This window comes from Pelophylax lessonae, assembly GCF_965119305.1.
Source record: "Pelophylax lessonae genome assembly, chromosome: 1".
Lineage (NCBI taxonomy): Eukaryota > Metazoa > Chordata > Amphibia > Anura > Ranidae > Pelophylax > Pelophylax lessonae.
This window is the reverse complement of record NC_138768.1, coordinates 409,741,994-409,758,629: the sequence shown is the minus strand read 5'-3', so window position 1 is coordinate 409,758,629 and position 16,636 is coordinate 409,741,994. Positions and strand designations below refer to the sequence as shown.

General features: G+C 41.4%; 1 protein-coding gene across 3 annotated transcripts in view; it reads left to right on the top strand.

Moving 5' to 3' along the window:
• The window catches only part of ACER2 (alkaline ceramidase 2), a 97,232-nt gene that overhangs the window by 40,062 nt on the left and 40,534 nt on the right, over window positions 1-16,636 (top strand). For 2 of the 3 annotated variants that reach the window (XM_082257920.1, XM_082257918.1), the window contains 2 exons: window positions 3,743-3,880; window positions 12,993-13,887. In XM_082257920.1, coding sequence (XP_082114046.1) covers window positions 3,743-3,880; window positions 12,993-13,179 — 325 coding nt within the window. In that variant the 3' untranslated portion in view covers window positions 13,180-13,887. Of the gene's footprint in view, window positions 1-3,742; window positions 3,881-12,992; window positions 13,888-16,636 lie in introns of those variants that run through there. The other variant, XM_082257919.1, reaches the window with a different exon arrangement.

Genomic DNA, 16,636 nt, shown 5'->3' with positions numbered 1-16,636 from the left:
CACAAGTAAGCCGCCACTGACAGTTCAGCATGGGACTGGACCAGAGCGGCTTCAGAAAAGGTATCTATAGCAATTTCTTCTTTACAAGGCTAGATAGGTTAAGATAGGTTAGGTTAGTAGATTGTGAAGTCCAGAGTCCAGTAGATTTAGAGATTTTAGTATAGGGTAAACTACTTTTTTACTCCAAAACAGAAAAGATTGTATACTGAGATTAGTTTATATTCGGATTTATTTAAAAAAAATAGTATAATGTAAAATAGCTGTGTTGCCAATAGCATGTGACCTTCCCCATAATAACGGCAGGCACATTCTGATTGTTATGGCCAAAACAACTAGTTTTCACATAGTGCTATGGGATTAAGCAAGAAAAGAAAATGTGTTATTTATATTTCTATATTGCACCATTTATTCTTTTATCAGCTGTAAATACTTAAATCTATGCAGTGCTGTAATCAAGGGAAAGTTATTGGATTTCATCCGTACAGGATAGTTAGCTAATTAATACATGTTTTATATGGGCACTAGGGCTTAATACACATTTGTGTTCCCCGGTATTTACAAAGCATCTCCGAGACACTGGAACAGATAGTCTTTATTTAAACCTTTCTGAGACCCAGCTCTACAGCGAGTTAATGGATACGCACACAGTAGGGCCAATGCAGGGAAATATTGGAATTTATTTGTAGGTTTGTTGTTCAAGCACATTTATCACTTGATATACCTGTGTTGCACTTTATTCACTATACATACCAAGTATTGTTCATAATTTATGGCATATTGGATTCATAGTTTTGCACTTTAATATTCATTGGTTTAGTTTTCACATGTGTCTGTAAAGACATTTATGCACATTCTACTCTTTGAAGGGTAGCGCTACACTATTATATCTATATCAATCTCTTAATTTATTTATTTTTATTTTTTTTTAAGAAAGGGTCCCTGGACTTAACTTTTAGGGTACACCACTAAAAAACCTTAGACCAGGGGTGCTCAAGCCCTGTGATGTGGCCCGTGACCTCAAACCAGGGAAGCACATGCCCAGGATCCGCAACCCATTGATTGCAATCTGGGCTTGCCAGCCCCCATGTCAGCACTTTAGGGAGCAGGCAGCTGTGGAGGGAACAGTAGTTGTATAAGCCACTGCTTCCTCTTTAGCGCCAGCTCCTATGCCAGGCCGAGTGATACCAAATGTACACTGCCTCTAATCCTTTCTAGCAGCTTGGAGAGTGATAGCAGCAGCTGCAAGAGGAAAAGAAGGCCAGAAACAACACATACACTGGGCATAATAGCTTTTGCAATGGGCATATTAGCATTTCTAAAAAGGTTAGCAAATATTTGGCTGCTTTCACACTGATCCGCGGGTGCAGTACGCCTGTGGCTTTCCTGTGGGTTAGCTGCACTGAGCCAAAGACTTCTATTATATCCTGCGGGTTTAGTGCACCACACCCACAAGATGTAATAGTGGGTAAACATCCATTAAGGATTGGTCCCATAGAAAATTATGATGTTGTTTAAAATCTTCATTACAATATTCAAAATAAAAAAATTGCAAATTCTGAATCTTTTCATTTCATTGTGGCCCGCAACCGGCTGCCAAATCAATTAAGTGGGCTGCGCTCTTCAAAAGTTTTAGCACCCCTGCTTTAGACCATTTTAGAGTATGAATCATTAATCGCTACCTTCTAAATATGGTTTTTTAACCATTTTTTCTATCCATTTACAGTTAAGAGTTAATTTTATAAGCCTTTAGATTTTAAAGCAGTAATAAACCCAAAAGCAGACCTTTATTATATTGTAGCTTACCAAATCTTAGATGTGATGACTGAATTTAGTTTTCTTTTTTAGACTTTATTTTCTTTATCACTGGGCGATCCAGCCATTAAAGTAAAACTATAGGCAAATTTTTTTTTCATTTTGGATAGACTAAGGGAGGGTTATAAGCCCTGTCAGTTTTTTTTATTTTCCGCCACTTGTGTCCCATTGCGGAGATTTCCCTTCACTTCCTGTTCCACAGCCAAACAGGAAGTAGGAAGAAATCCCTGCAAATTAAGGGAATTCCTTGGGGACCACCGGTCACCAGAACCAGTGTGCCCATCGGAAGATTTCGCCTCTATTATTTTTCTGGGGACAAACCAAAATTTGGATTTTTCTTTTACTTTCACTTTCAATGATAGAGGTAAACAGGTCAAATAAAGAGGGTGGAATTTCTTTAACTGGGGCACAGGCAGCAATAAAATCTGATGTGTTCTAATGCCTCTCCACTCTATCCAAAACTAACAAAAAAAGTTTTGCCTTTAGTTAAACTTTGTCTGTTTTTTTGGTCGACACAACAAGCTGTCCTGCCGATATAGTAGTTAGAGGATTAAGACAAACCATTTACCACTAAAAAATGGTGCTTACAATGGCCAGCTTTTATTCATTTAAAGAAAAGCTTTATCCCAAAAAGAAAAATAATTTTGCTGTACCTGCTTAAAAAGTGTTAGCTGGAGTTTGGCTTCAGTTTGTTTATCAATATCTCCAAGCTGTAATATATTACATTTTTGGCTTTGGGTTAAATACCACTTTAAACAAGCTGTTCACCTTCCTTTACAAGCTGTTCACCTTCCTTTACCAAACCAAGCTGTCAAGCAGAAGTGGAAGTTAGAGGGTTAAGGTTGTTTGCTCTATCAGCTGGCTGATCAAAAAAAAAAAATTTAGAGAGTCCCCATCCATGCAAACGATCGAACACAAATTTTCCAACATTCCCGTTCATGAGAAGTCGATTATTAGATCGACTTCTCATGAATAGGAATGGCCATAAATGGATCAAAATTTAACAGGTCCCTGTTGAACCAGCTGAGTTTTTGATCTTTGGCCAGCTTAAAACCTTTATCCCCAAAAAAAATAAAAAACCGTTTGATGTAACTGCTTATGAAGTGTTAGCTGGAGTTCAGCTTCAGTTTGTTAGTCAAGTCCATCTAAATCGGCTAGTATACCTCTACCCTCTCCCTAGACGGACAATGCTGCTGTCCAAAGGTGTCTGCTTTACTACTTCTTCCAGCATGCACCCCACTCCAAGACAAAGTGTTACTACTGGGATCACCAGACGCAGAGTGAAATAAAAGTTAAATAACCTAAATAAAGAAAACAAATGCAGCCAACACATCTAAGCTTTGATGAGCTGCAATATATTACATTTTTGTTTTGGGGTTTATTACTACTTTATCTTACACATTAGCTGTGCGTGAAGAACTTTGTCAAAGTTTTTAGCAAAGTCCATTTAAACCGAATCCACGATTACTTAATTATCTTGGTTTTTTTCTTACTTCATTATAAAAAGGAAGTACCGGTAGATTTGTTTGACAGCTTCAGATCCTTTTATCAAACTTTTAAATATCTTTCCGACCAAAGGTTAAACTTACAGGTCTACAGTTACTCGGTAAAGACTTTCATCCCTTTTTAAATATAGACACCACATTGGCCTTGTGCCAATTCATTGGCAATACCCCTGGAGAAAAACCCACACAAACATAAGGAGGTTTACTTATTTCCATGCAGATACTGGCCGGAACCAGGGTCATAGTGGCAAACACTTAGCAGCATACTTTCTTTTCATATGTTTTGTGTATAAATCTTGTGTGTACATACTTTTGTCATGTCATATGGTGACTGTACAGATCATCAGAACATTTCTATCTGCACAGTTCAGCATATTAACAATAATGTATTTCAAAATGTATTTATCATCTGTCTGATTTTCTAGGTGTGACAACATGCGGGTTTATAAGTTGGGTCTGATGTCAGGCTTTTGGTGGACCTTAGCATTAGTCTGCTGGATCAGCGACAAAGCATTCTGTGAAATATGGTCTCATTTCAACTTTCCCTACCTCCACTGTGTATGGTAAGACAGTTTTTGAAGAATGTACATGGCGGGCACTGTAATGAATAGGGTCTATATCTGGCATGTTAAGCTGATGTTTCATGGGCCCTCTTTTTACTTTTGTTAGGCCCTCTGTGTTAAAGGATAAAAAATTGGATGTGCCCCATCTGTCCAGTTGTCAAGTTACACTTCCTTATGTATTTTGCAGCAAAATACTTAAGGAAATGCTTTTCTCTGGAGTTCAATAAAGTTGGAATTTTTACTATAATATTCAGTTAGGATGTGTCTTAAAGCGGAGTTCCAGCCATTCACTCACCTGTCCAACGGTCCAGCGATGCGGCGGCCCGAAGCCTCGATCCTCTCCCTCGTCGCCGGCATCACTGCTGTGGGCACCCGGCTGTTACAGTTTGCGGCTTCCCAGCCGGGTACCCACAGCGAATGCGCGAGTCGCGCTGCGCACCGTGATTGGCCGGCAATCTTCTGGGACCTCTGACGTGTCCCAGAAGATTGCAGGGAGGGAGGGGGAGAGGAGAACTTCCGCTCGGGGCGCCGCGGCGCTCCGAGCGGAAGTGGGAGCGGGTACCTGTGAAAACTAGGTACCCGCTCCCCCCCCAAAAAAAATGACATGCCAAATGTGGCATGTCAGGGGGTCAGGACTCCCTAAAGCGGAAGTTCCACTTTTGGGTGGAACTCCGATTTAATCTTTCTTTGCTGGAATTAGGTAGGTGCCAACCTCAGTAGACATATTGCGGCCAACAATAGACATTTAGTCCTTTCAATTCGGTCCTCTGTCTCTCCTGAGTTTTAAATACCTGGTCTAAATGGATTAATCAACATAAATTATTATTCCTAAGCATTATGAATATCTGTAGCCACACCCAATAAAACAAACTGTAAAGTTTAAAATGGTTTATACAGTATTCAAAGTGGTTCTAAAGCCTAAAGGTTTTTCACCTTCATGCATTCTATGCATGAAGGCAAAAACCTTCTGTGTAACAGCATCCCCCAACTGCCCCCCCCCTTGTACTTTCCTGAGCCTATTCATGATCCAGAGCTGTGCATGAGAGCCGAGGCTCTCCCGCCTCTGTCCCTCCTCTCTGGGCAGATTGATAGCATAGCAGCATAACAGCCATTGGGTCCCGCTGCTGTCAATCAAATGCTGTGACGGGAGGCGGTGCTGAGCTGCCTGGTCTGTGTTAATAGAGGTAGACAAGGTGGCTTGGGAGCGAGCCAGCACTAGTTCCCCTATGTGAAGCGGCTTCCTATGGGGGCACTAAGCGAAGAGGAGAAGCCAGGAGCGCCGGCAGGGGACCCAGAAGAAGAGGATCGGTGCTGCTCTGTGCAAAATCATTGCACAGAGCATGTAAGTATGACATATTTATTATTTCTTTTTTGTTAAACAAAAACCTTTAGGCCCCTTTCACACGATCGGACCGATTAGGTCCGCCTGTCCGTTTTTCAGGCAGACCTGATCGGGCCACCCATTCTACTCTATGGGAAGGCGGATCCGCTGACACCTGTCTGGCATCCAATCTGACAAGATCCACTGAAAACAGACGGATGGCAAAAAGTACCATCACCATCCTTGCTATGCATTATGACAAGGATGATTCAATTAAAAGACTGATTGAACCTATTGATATAATTTCTGCAGGTAAAACAGAATGTATTTTATTTGTGTATTTAACTGTTTAGAACTTCACTAAGCCCACCTTGCCTAAAAAATGACCACTAAAGGACATGTTCAGAAAAACTGGAACACATTTTGTGAAAAACACAACATATTAATAAGGAAACACAAAGTGCAATGACTGAGTGCTACTCATGGCAACCAATACAATTTCACCTTCTTTGGACACTTTAGAGAATGGTTAAAATCATTTTCAAGTTTGGATTGCTGTCTGTGTCACATGGGGATAAGTTCCCTCACTCCCACTCTCCTAAATGAGGGGAATCCCCTCCATAAACAGCTGTCACCAGGACAGTAGTCCTATTGAAAGATTTCAACTCTGCACCCGTTTTGGTGATTATTTTGGATTTTCCATCACTTTGATAGACCATACATGGGTCGAATTCCAAACTAATTTTCTTTCAAAAATCTGAAATTTAGTGTATTTTGGGATCTGATAGTGTCAGCGTTGATTTTGAAATTCGACCAACCAAGCCAAGCAGTTTCACCTTAAGTTGATACAGAACATAATTTTGCGGCCAGGAATCTTCTTTTCTTTCCAGGAATTTTCTTTTCTTGTGTTCATGTGCATTTTTTTTTTAGATTTCTTACACGATTTTCCCATCATTGATTAGAAAATGATTTGTTTTTCAAAAATGCCCAATCACTCAAATTCGATGGCTGCACGAAAACCAGCCATTTCTGCGGTCCACTAATGGTTGGAAATTCGGACGAAAATTCTTAGATAAGATTTTCAAAACTAAATTCTTTTTTGAAATTTGACCCATGTATGGCTGGCCTTTGTGGGGAAGTGGGGAGCAAGACAATCAATAACACACTGACAGGTTATCACTCTTTCCTATGTTATTCAAAACATATTCAAAACTAAAAAAGAATAAAATAAACTTGGGCTTCATATAGATAAAATTTAAGGGGCTCCAACAGTTATGCCATTTCTCAGTTAACATTAATATTATACTTTTAATATATACAGTGCCTTGAAAAAGTACTCATAGCCCTTGAAATTTTCCGCATTTTGTCATGTTACAACCAAAAACGTTTTTGTGTTTTATTGGGATTTTATGTGATAACACAAAGTGGCACATAATTGTGAAGTGAAAGGAAAATGATAAATAGTTTTTAAAATTTTTTACAAATAAAAATCTGAAAAGTGGGGCTTGCATTTGTATTCATCCCGCTTTATTCTGATACCCCTAACTAAAACCTAGTGGACCCTTCAGAAGTCACCTAATTAGTAAATAGTGTTGTGTGTATTTTGATCTCAGTATAAATACATCTGTTCTGTGAAGCCCTCAGAGGTTTGTTAGAGAGCCTTAGTAAACAACCAGCATCATGAAGGCCAAGGAACACACCAGACAGTCCATTAAAGAGTGGTACTCTTTTTTTCACCAAGCAGGTATAGGTTTACAAACCCTAATCCTTAAAAAGAAAAAAAGAAAAATGGAGATTATTAATAACCAAATTATAGAATTACAGAAAAAAATAGAGAAAGTTCAGGAAACAACAGAGATTAAAGAGTTTAACGAGAGAACTAAGTCCAAATTAGATAAGGTTGACAAGGAAACACAACAGAAAAAAGTCAAAAAATTCAACAGGGATTTAAAAGATTTTAAATCCAACCAGGTATACTGCTGGCAAGCTGATTTAAATGTTGCAGGAAGTACTAAGTCTACTCCTCCGGTTCCTATGAGAGAGCCATCTGCGGGTCCCTCTGTTAACCCTTCGCGGTCGGAGGAACCTAGAACCCCTACTACGAATGGTAGAACTTGGCCACAAACGGGAACTCCCCTTGGTGTACAACGTTGGACAGGTCCCCCTATCAGGGGACAAAATAAGGAGAGAGGGAGAAGCCGTAGTAATAGGGGCAACACTAGAGGTAACTTCCATGGTAACCAAGTTAACACCTACAATCACTACCAACCACTAAGTGGGTTGGGTGATAATGCAGGAGAAACCCCACGGAACCAACCTTTTTTAGGGAGGGGCAGGGGGAGGGGGAGAGGTCGACGTCGGCCTCAAACCCGAGGTTACCAGGGAGAATACCGTGGAAACATCAATCAAAATCAAAACACAAACCCCAACGAGGAGTTAGAGCAGGAAGACGGATCCAGCTCAAGAAAAAGAAGACGGGAATGATAGGTCAGGGGATTTATAATATCAGCTCAGTTAGTTTATCTGATAAGGAGTTATATATTCTCGACCAAGGCCTCAAGTGTGCTCCAAGACGTACCATCAATAAATTTAATACGTATATTGATACCCATAAGTTTATACGTAAAGTAAACATCAAAAAATACCTTATCAATAATCCCATTACATCTGTAAGCAATACCAATGCCACTGGTATGGTTAATAGTGGTTTGCGGAACAAATCAATTTGGAATCCCCCAGTAAGGAACAACCAATCAGTGGAGGTGTTCAGAAATTTGGTACTGAGGGATCTCCAAACAATGCCTATTGACCATTCAGTGAAAAGAAGGAGTATGCACATACAGGAAGGCCTCGACGCCCTTGAAGAACGGAAGGATATCATTATCCGACCGGCAGACAAGGGAGGAGGAGTAGTCATAATGGACCAGGGGATGTACCATAATCAACTATGGGAGATGCTGGCGGACAGGACAACATATAAGTTATTGTCTAAGGATCCGACAGGGGATTTTGTAACGGATCTGAAAACCTTGGTGCAGCAAGGCTACACTAAGCATGTTTTAACCAAGAAGGAGAAAAACTTTTTGACACCTAGTGCCTGCCGCATACCCATAGTGTACACACTCCCAAAGGTCCACAAAGACACTGAGTGCCCACCGCCACGTCCAATAGTAAACGGTATTGGGTCAGTATGTGCAAGACTGGGTCAATACTTGGATACCTTTCTACAGCCTAGTGTGAGGAGCACTAAGGCTTTTTTGAAGGATACCAAGGACTTGCTCATGTCTTTGGATGATGTGGTCTTGGGGGACGACTCGTCCGCCTTTCTAGTGACGGCGGACGTGTCGTCCCTCTATACCATCATCCAACATGATGATGCCCTATTAGCATTGAACTGGGCTTTGAGCAAACGTGATGACCTGCCATTTGACCAAAAGGTATTTATCCGTAATGCCCTAGACTTTTGTCTGGGGCATAACTACTTTTGGTATCAGCAAAATTTCTATAGCCAGAAGAGGGGCGTGGCTATGGGAGCGAAGTTCGCTCCCAGCCTCGCCAACCTCTTTATGGCAGAATGGGAAGATAAGTACATCTTTAGTAGAGAGAGGCCGTCCCTCCTCTACTATAGGAGATTTATTGATGATATTATATTTATCTGGAACGATACGGAGGAGTCTTTGATCGAGTTCATGAGTCATCTGAACAACAACCCCAATAACATCCAATTGGATTTCCATTGGAGTCAATCTGAAATCCATTTCTTGGATGTGAATATTAAAAAAGTATTAGGGAAGCTAACTACAACTGTCTTTTTTAAAACTACTGACAGAAATAGCTATCTATCAATTCAGAGTGGCCACCACCCAAACTGGCTACGCAACATCCCACGCGGGCAATTCATGCGGGTGAGACGCAATTGCACGCGTGATGAGGACTTTGTATCTCAGGCAGGTGTACTGAAGGATAGATTTGTCCAAAAAGGTTATAAAGAAGAGATTTTGGATAGGGAGATAAAGAATATTCTAGAGATCCCCAGGTCCACATGCCTGCAGAATAGTACAGGGTCCCGGGGTGAGTCGGATGACAGGCAATGGAGCTTCTTATCCGATTACTCCGAGGATTACAAAAAAGTAGAGGCCATATTTAAATCACATTGGCACATTCTGCGTATGGACACCACACTGGGCCCTGTTCTGCCGGAGGTCCCTAATTTTATATATCGGAAAGCCCCGAATTTCGGGGATAGGGTTGTAAAAAAGGTGCTTGATGCACCAAATACCTCCTTTTTCCCAGGTCGGCGAGGGTTCCATATGTGTGGGAGGTGCAGGACGTGTTCCTTCACTACCATGAACCTAAGAAGACGGGATTCCTTCTATGTGCAGGCCATTGATAAGGAGTTTGATGTTAAACATCTAATCACATGCGATACCACTCATGTGGTTTACGCATTAATGTGTCCTTGCAAACTGATATATATAGGCCGCACAAAACGCACCCTGAGTATAAGGGTTGGTGAGCATATTTCTAACATCATTAAAGGCAAAAAAGAACACAGTGTGCCGGCTCATTTTCGGTCACACCACCAACGTGACCCTAGTTGCCTACAGTTCTGGGGCATAGAACGTGTCACGCCATCCTGGAGGGGGGCCAATTGGGTGAGAGAGCTATCCAAGTGTGAAACTAAATGGATATATATGACTCAATCTCTCAGCCCGATTGGCCTAAACATCGAATTGGACTTAAATTGCTTTATAAGTGATTCGTAACTAATTTTATTAAGTAGTTATTTTTTGGTTTATATATATTTTAAAAATATTTTAAAATTATTTTTAATAATATTTTTAATATTTTTAAATAATTTTGAAAGGTTTTCTGAGTTATTTCTGTACTATTTTTGATGATCTCGGTTCTACTGTATTCACTGTAGTATATATTTTACACGTGATATATGATGTATTAGTATATATTATATTGATCACCTTTTGAGGTGTATTTTTATTCTATTTTATTTTAATTTTATTAGTTTTTCTTGTTGGATTGAGGTACAATGACAACAGTGGTGCTAATATTATTGCTTAAGGATGTGTGCATTTATTATGATTCACTATATGGCACAATTAGGAATTATTGAATGCAGCACAATCTATGGCGGTGTGCATTTCTCCTGTTCATAGTGAGACGCCTCATTACCCGTGGTACCATGATTTCTAGCTTGATAGCTTTACGAGGCACATTGCAGTCTCTTAATATGGTACTGGGAGCGGGCATGAAAAAGATTTGACCAAGATTCACGGGAGTCGGGGTTGCTAGGCAACCGCGTCTATTGGTGTCCGTCCGGAACAGGAAGTGCTCAGCCATTGACAAATTGCGTACACCACGGCCCCGCCCGGATGGGCGGAGAGTCGTAGGTATTTAGTTTGCTGCCTTACCGCCGTGGCCACGCCCCCGTGAGGAAGTCGGAAGTACGAAACGCGTCGGGGCGTGGCCAGGCGGCGTAACCAAGTCAGAGTGTACGAGGAGAGTGAGCACCCGGAAGGCGCGATCCGCGGCGTGGAGTCAGGATACGGGTCCCGATGGGTATACACCTCCGGTCATGCGAATTTTCAACTGATGTCATGTGAGTGTGATGTATTATGTATTTTGAAATAAAGCCAGTATTATACGTTATCACACTAGTGGAGCTCTATTCCTTCCTTCCCTTGCATGTCCATTTACTTGATTGAGCCCATTATCGGCCCCATCCCGGAACCTCAAGTGGATGCAGCAGAGCCTGTCATTGGTCTGATTGGTCCCAATCCGGAAGCCCGAGTGGTAGTGGCTGTATTGTGGCTTGTTTGCTCAGTGGTGAGAATCACTGGGCCAGTGAAGTCGGTGAGTGTGCATTACCTTCCCCCCTTCAGAGCACAGTGGTGGTGGTCAAGGTGATCCTTTATTTCTGCACCGATTAGGATCTTTCAAGGGATACATCAGTGTGAATATCGCTATTTGTCATATGTTTTTCAACGCTGCTTTGGTGGACTGATTCATGCTGGGACTATTTTTTATATATATATTTTTTTATATATATATTTTTTATATTTATGTCTACAGTCTTTACAAGTTTTCAGTGAATGTGATTGGGGAGTGAGCTTATCATTCTTTTTTGCGCTACTAGAATTTTTCTGTATCTACATATTGCTTGTATTTACATATATTCTCTTATTTCATGTTATTTTATCAAGTAGCAGCATTTGTTATCACACTATATTAGAGGTAGTTATCCTCTCTAAGCGCTTGGTTGCTTGCAAACTAGTGTTGGTTCCGGGTTGTGTGTAAGCTATCTATATAGGTCAGGGATAAAGTTGTGGAGAAGTTTAAAGCAGGGTAGGGTATAAAAACAATATCCCAAGCTTTGAATATCTCACAGAGCACTGTTCAATCCATCGTCCAAAAATATAAAGAGAACAAATAATAATAATAATAATAAATAGAAAGAGCATGGCACAACTGCAAACCTACCAAAATATGTCAGTCCATTTCAATTGACAGTACGGACAAGGAGAGCATTAATTGGAAAAGCAGCCAAAAAGTCCATGTTAACTCTGGAGGAGCTGTAGAGATCCACAGCTCAGGTGGGAGAATCTGTCCACAGGACAACCAATTAGTTATGCACTCCACAAATCTGGCCTTTTTATAGAAGGGTGGCAAGAAGAAAGCCATTGTTGAAAGAATTCCATAAGAAGTCCTATTTGCAGTTTGCGAGAAGCCATGTGGGGGGCACCATAAACATGTGGAAGAAGGTGCTCTGGTCAGATGGGACCAAAATTGAACTTTTTGGCCTAAAAGCAAAATGCTGTGTTGCCGAAAACTAACACTGCACATCACCCTGAACACACCATGTGGGGATGCTTTTCTTCAGCTGCTGGTCAGAGTTGATGGGAAGATGGATGGAGCTAATACAGGGCAATCTTAGAAGAAAACCTGTTAGAGTCTGCAAAAGACTTGAGACTGGGGTAGAGGTTCACCTTCCAGCAGGGCAATGACCCTAAACATACAGCTAGAGCTACAAATGAATGGTTTAGATCAAAGCACATTCATGTGTTAGAATGGCCCAGTCAGACCTAAATCTGATTGAGAATCTGTGGCAAGACTTAAATTGCTGTTTATAGGCGCTCTCCATCCAATCTGACAGAGCTTGAGCTATTTTGCAAAGAAGAATGGGCAAAAATTTCGCTCTGGTAGAGTGGTAGAGACATACCCAAAAAGACTTGCAGCTGTATTTACAGCAAAACTATTTATCATTTTCCTTCGACTTCACAATTATGTGCCGCTTTGTGTTGGTCTAGAACATAAAATCCCAATAAAATACATTTACGTTTTTGGTTGTAACATGACAAAATGTGGAAAATTTCAAGGGGTATGAATACTTTTTCAAGGTACTGTATATTATATATTAAAAGAGGGTTTACAGGGTCCTAATACCTCTAACATTTAAACACACGACTTATTAAAAGTGACTCCTTCTATACAGTTTGACATTACTGAGCAGTTTTGAACCAGGAGGAAAAAACGGCTTCTGGGTTGCAGTAGGAGCTTCCCTTTTACACAATGCAATACTATACTACAGTATTCTAGGCTGTGCATGTTGGAATAGCACTCTTCTTTTCAGGGTTTCAGATACTGGATGACGTTACTTTCTTTTATTACAGCTAACCTTTTAAAACAACATCCTGCTTCTATTTTGGACTGTGGTTGTTCTGTAAATAAGGCTGTAAGAGAACAAATAGCTCATTATGTTCTTATGTCTTGCAGGCACATTCTCATCTGCCTGGCTGCCTACCTCGGCTGTGTGTGCTTTGCCTACTTCGATGCAGCATCTGAAATCCCAGAGCAGGGGCCCGTCATAAAGTTCTGGCCCAGCGAGAGGTGGGCTTTTATCGGAGTTCCGTATGTCAGCTTGCTTTGTGCCCGCAAGAAGTCACCTGTGAAAATTACATGAATTCCAGTGTGGAAGCTTGAACTTGTTTTTTCACTTATGAAATATACACACACACTGGAATCCCTTAGATATATATTTTCTCTGCAGTGTGTCCAGTAAAGGACTAATAAGGCCAGACTGGCTTATTTTATATGTCTGTTTGGTCGGAACCTTAGCTGCTGCCATCTTATGGAACAATGAAGGACACATTCTTTTTTTTTTCTTCCTCAAGCTCAGTTCCTTTAGGACAAATGACAGCTCCTATTTATTGGTACACTTTATATGTGTTTATTTTCTACAACATAATCTATTTCTACAAATTAACTTTGAAGTGCAATCTTGCAGAACTCTGCATGGTGGAACTCTGATAAGAAAAGAACAAACTGCTGTGCTTGTGATCTGTATCATTCTTTCGAGGGCTATTTATATTTTTATACAGTGTTGCTTCCAACAAGCTTCATCTATCTAATGAGGATATGGGATAAAAAGATAACCCAGGTTGGCTGTGAAATTTAAACATACACTTCTGATGTTAAGAGCTCCTAAAGTGCAATGACTCCTCTGCCAAACTCTGCCTCTAATTTGTTTGCACAGTAACTCTGCAATACTAGGAGGGTAGGATCAGATAGAAGGGTGAGCCATAAGGCCACCTAGAGCAGTATTGTGCACTATATTAACTAGGAGTCTATGTTTTTAAATGTACAAATGTTTTGTAAGGATTGAACTATCAAGAATGAGAAGACCGACCTTGACAGAAGGTGAACTATTTTTGATGCTTTTTGAACTGGACAACTTAACTGTGTGTAGCAACACAATAGGGTAGCCTGTATGATAGGCCTTTTATACAAGTGGTTACAGTCAAATGCAGGGTTTAGAAAATCCACCACTCCTCATTTCCCAGGTATTTGTATTTGCTAGGGTCTGAAACTTTCATTACACTTCTCCACAGGAGTTGAAGGTCTTAGCGATTAACTATTCAGTGTTACTATGATGCCCAGGTAAGCGGTATTCTGACAATTGTAATTATGTCTATTTATGCTTTCATTATTTGTGAAAATCTATATAAATAAAATAATTAAGTTATAAAATGTGTCTTCTTTTGTAGTGCTTGTACAACCAGTGCAAATAAAGCATGAAGATAGCTAAAGACATTGATTCTTGTATGTGTAATGCAGTAGATATCTGGGATTCTGTTTGTTATTAGGTAAGCAAATTTCCTCAAAGCTGTTTTTCTACATTCATATATACTGGTATGGACCTGTGTGAATCTTCCCAATTATACCAACAGCTGTATCCTGGGGGTAAAAAGATAGTACTCAGCATTCTTAGTTTGATGCCGGTCTGTCCTTGGAAACCCACCGAAATTTATCAAAGTTAGTAAAGCCCTCACTGGTGAACAAATGGTAGGATGTTTGCAGTTTACAAGTTTAAAAAAAGATGAGAGTTAAAAAAAAAAAATTACAGAGAGACCTGATAAACCCTGAACATTCAACTTGAGTGTCTACTGTATTTGCTTGTTTGACTCATTTTTTCCAAAGCAAAAATCTGATTCTAGATAAGGCTGGTCATACTGGTCTAATACTTGGCAGTTTGACACTTTTAACAGTCGTGTAATGTTTGAAATGGAAACTTTCCTATACCATACCAAGTAGAGATTGTAATAAGAATAAAACCCACAATGAACTAAAATAGCACCACTATATGCTTGGTCCGGTAAAGATTGGATTTTTAAATGTTAACATAATTTATAGTTTGTAAATTATTTGGCAAAATTGTGTTTTTTATTGGCTCAGAAAATTAGATTTTGACTGGCGAGTTTTGAATCTTATGCCAGATTTAAGGCTGGGTTGACACTGAATTCATCCGTGGCTCACAGCAGGGGTCCGGTGCTTCCATGTTCTCTGTTTCAGGGACGAATCAGGCCTGAATTGTTGCCTGAATTCGGACCTGAAACTGAGCCAATGATGCACAGGACCCTTATGCAATCTGTTCCGCAGCCGCCCCGGAGATGTGTGACCCGGCTCCATTGAGAGCCGGCCACAGCCTCCTGTGATGAATAAGTGTGAACCCAGCCTAAAGAGTCCAGAGCAATTTGAAAACGCCTAGAACTTTGCTTGTTGAATTTTTTTATTTTTTTTTTTACAAATAAGACATTGCCGCATTTTACATTGCCATGTTTGTCTGAAGTAATGGGTTTAAACAATAGCTTAGTAGAGTCCTAGCTTATCCAATCAACTTCTTTAGTTCTAATGAGTTTCAGAAATGTACTTGAACTTGGCACTGATAGGCGGCACTGATAAGCACTGATATGTGGCACTGATAGGTAGCACAGATATGCAGCATTGGTGGGCACAGATAGGCGGCACTGCTGGGCACTGATAGGCAGCATTGATGGGCACTAATAGGTGGCACTGAGGGGCACTGATAGGTGGCACTGAGGGGCACTAATGGGCACTGATAGGCAGCACTGGTGGGCACTGATCGGCACTGACGGGCGGCACTGATGGGCACTAATGGGCACTGATAGGCGGCACTGGTGGGCAATAATGGGCACTGGTGGGCGACACTGAAAGATGGCAATGATGGGCACTGGTGGGCAGCACTGATAGGGAGGGCACTGGCGGGGAGCACTGATGGGGAGGGCAATGGGGGGCTCCCTGAGCCCTGATTGCCATCCCTGGTGGCCATAGTGAGCATCCCTGGGGTCATAGGTGGGCATCCCTGGGGTTATGGGTGGGCATCCCTGGTGGTTCTAGTGGCACCCCCCCCGAGGGTCTGGACTGGTAATCAATAATCTGATTACCAGTGCCGACCCCCCTGTCAGGGGAGCCGCCGATCGGCGCTCCTTTACTCAAGCCTGTCAGGCACGAACTAAGGAAAGCCGATCAACGGCTGTTCCTGTTTACTATGTGACCAGCCGTGATTGGACATGGCTGGTCACATGGTAAAGAGCCTACGTCAGAGGCTCTTTACCGAGATCGGAGATGCAGGGTGTCAGGCTGACACCTCGCATCACCGATCGCCGCTCTGCATGCCCCCGGGGGGCGCGCAGAGCTGTATTATCCTGCCGCCGTCATATGACGTCCGGTCAGGATAATACAACCACATTCCCACCGTCAATCTGCTATAGGGCAGGTGGAAAGTGGTTAATGGGGCTGTGATTGTGCTGTGGGAAATCTGACACTAAATGATGCTGGGGGGAACTAACTGCCACCTGACATCACTGACGCTAATCCAGTGATCAGTGCTGATTATATTCACTGTCATTGTACTAATGACACAATCAAGGGGTTAATGTGTGCCTAACAATGTGAAATATGTGTAATGTGTGCTGCTTTTAGTAACATACCTCTTTGTTTCTTATCCCTGCAAAGCAGAGAAATCATTCCCTCTGTACAGAGCCCTGTGTTGACTGTCGGCACAGGGCTCTGGACTGTGATTGGACACAGCAAATCAGCAGGTCCCGGTCATGAATCAT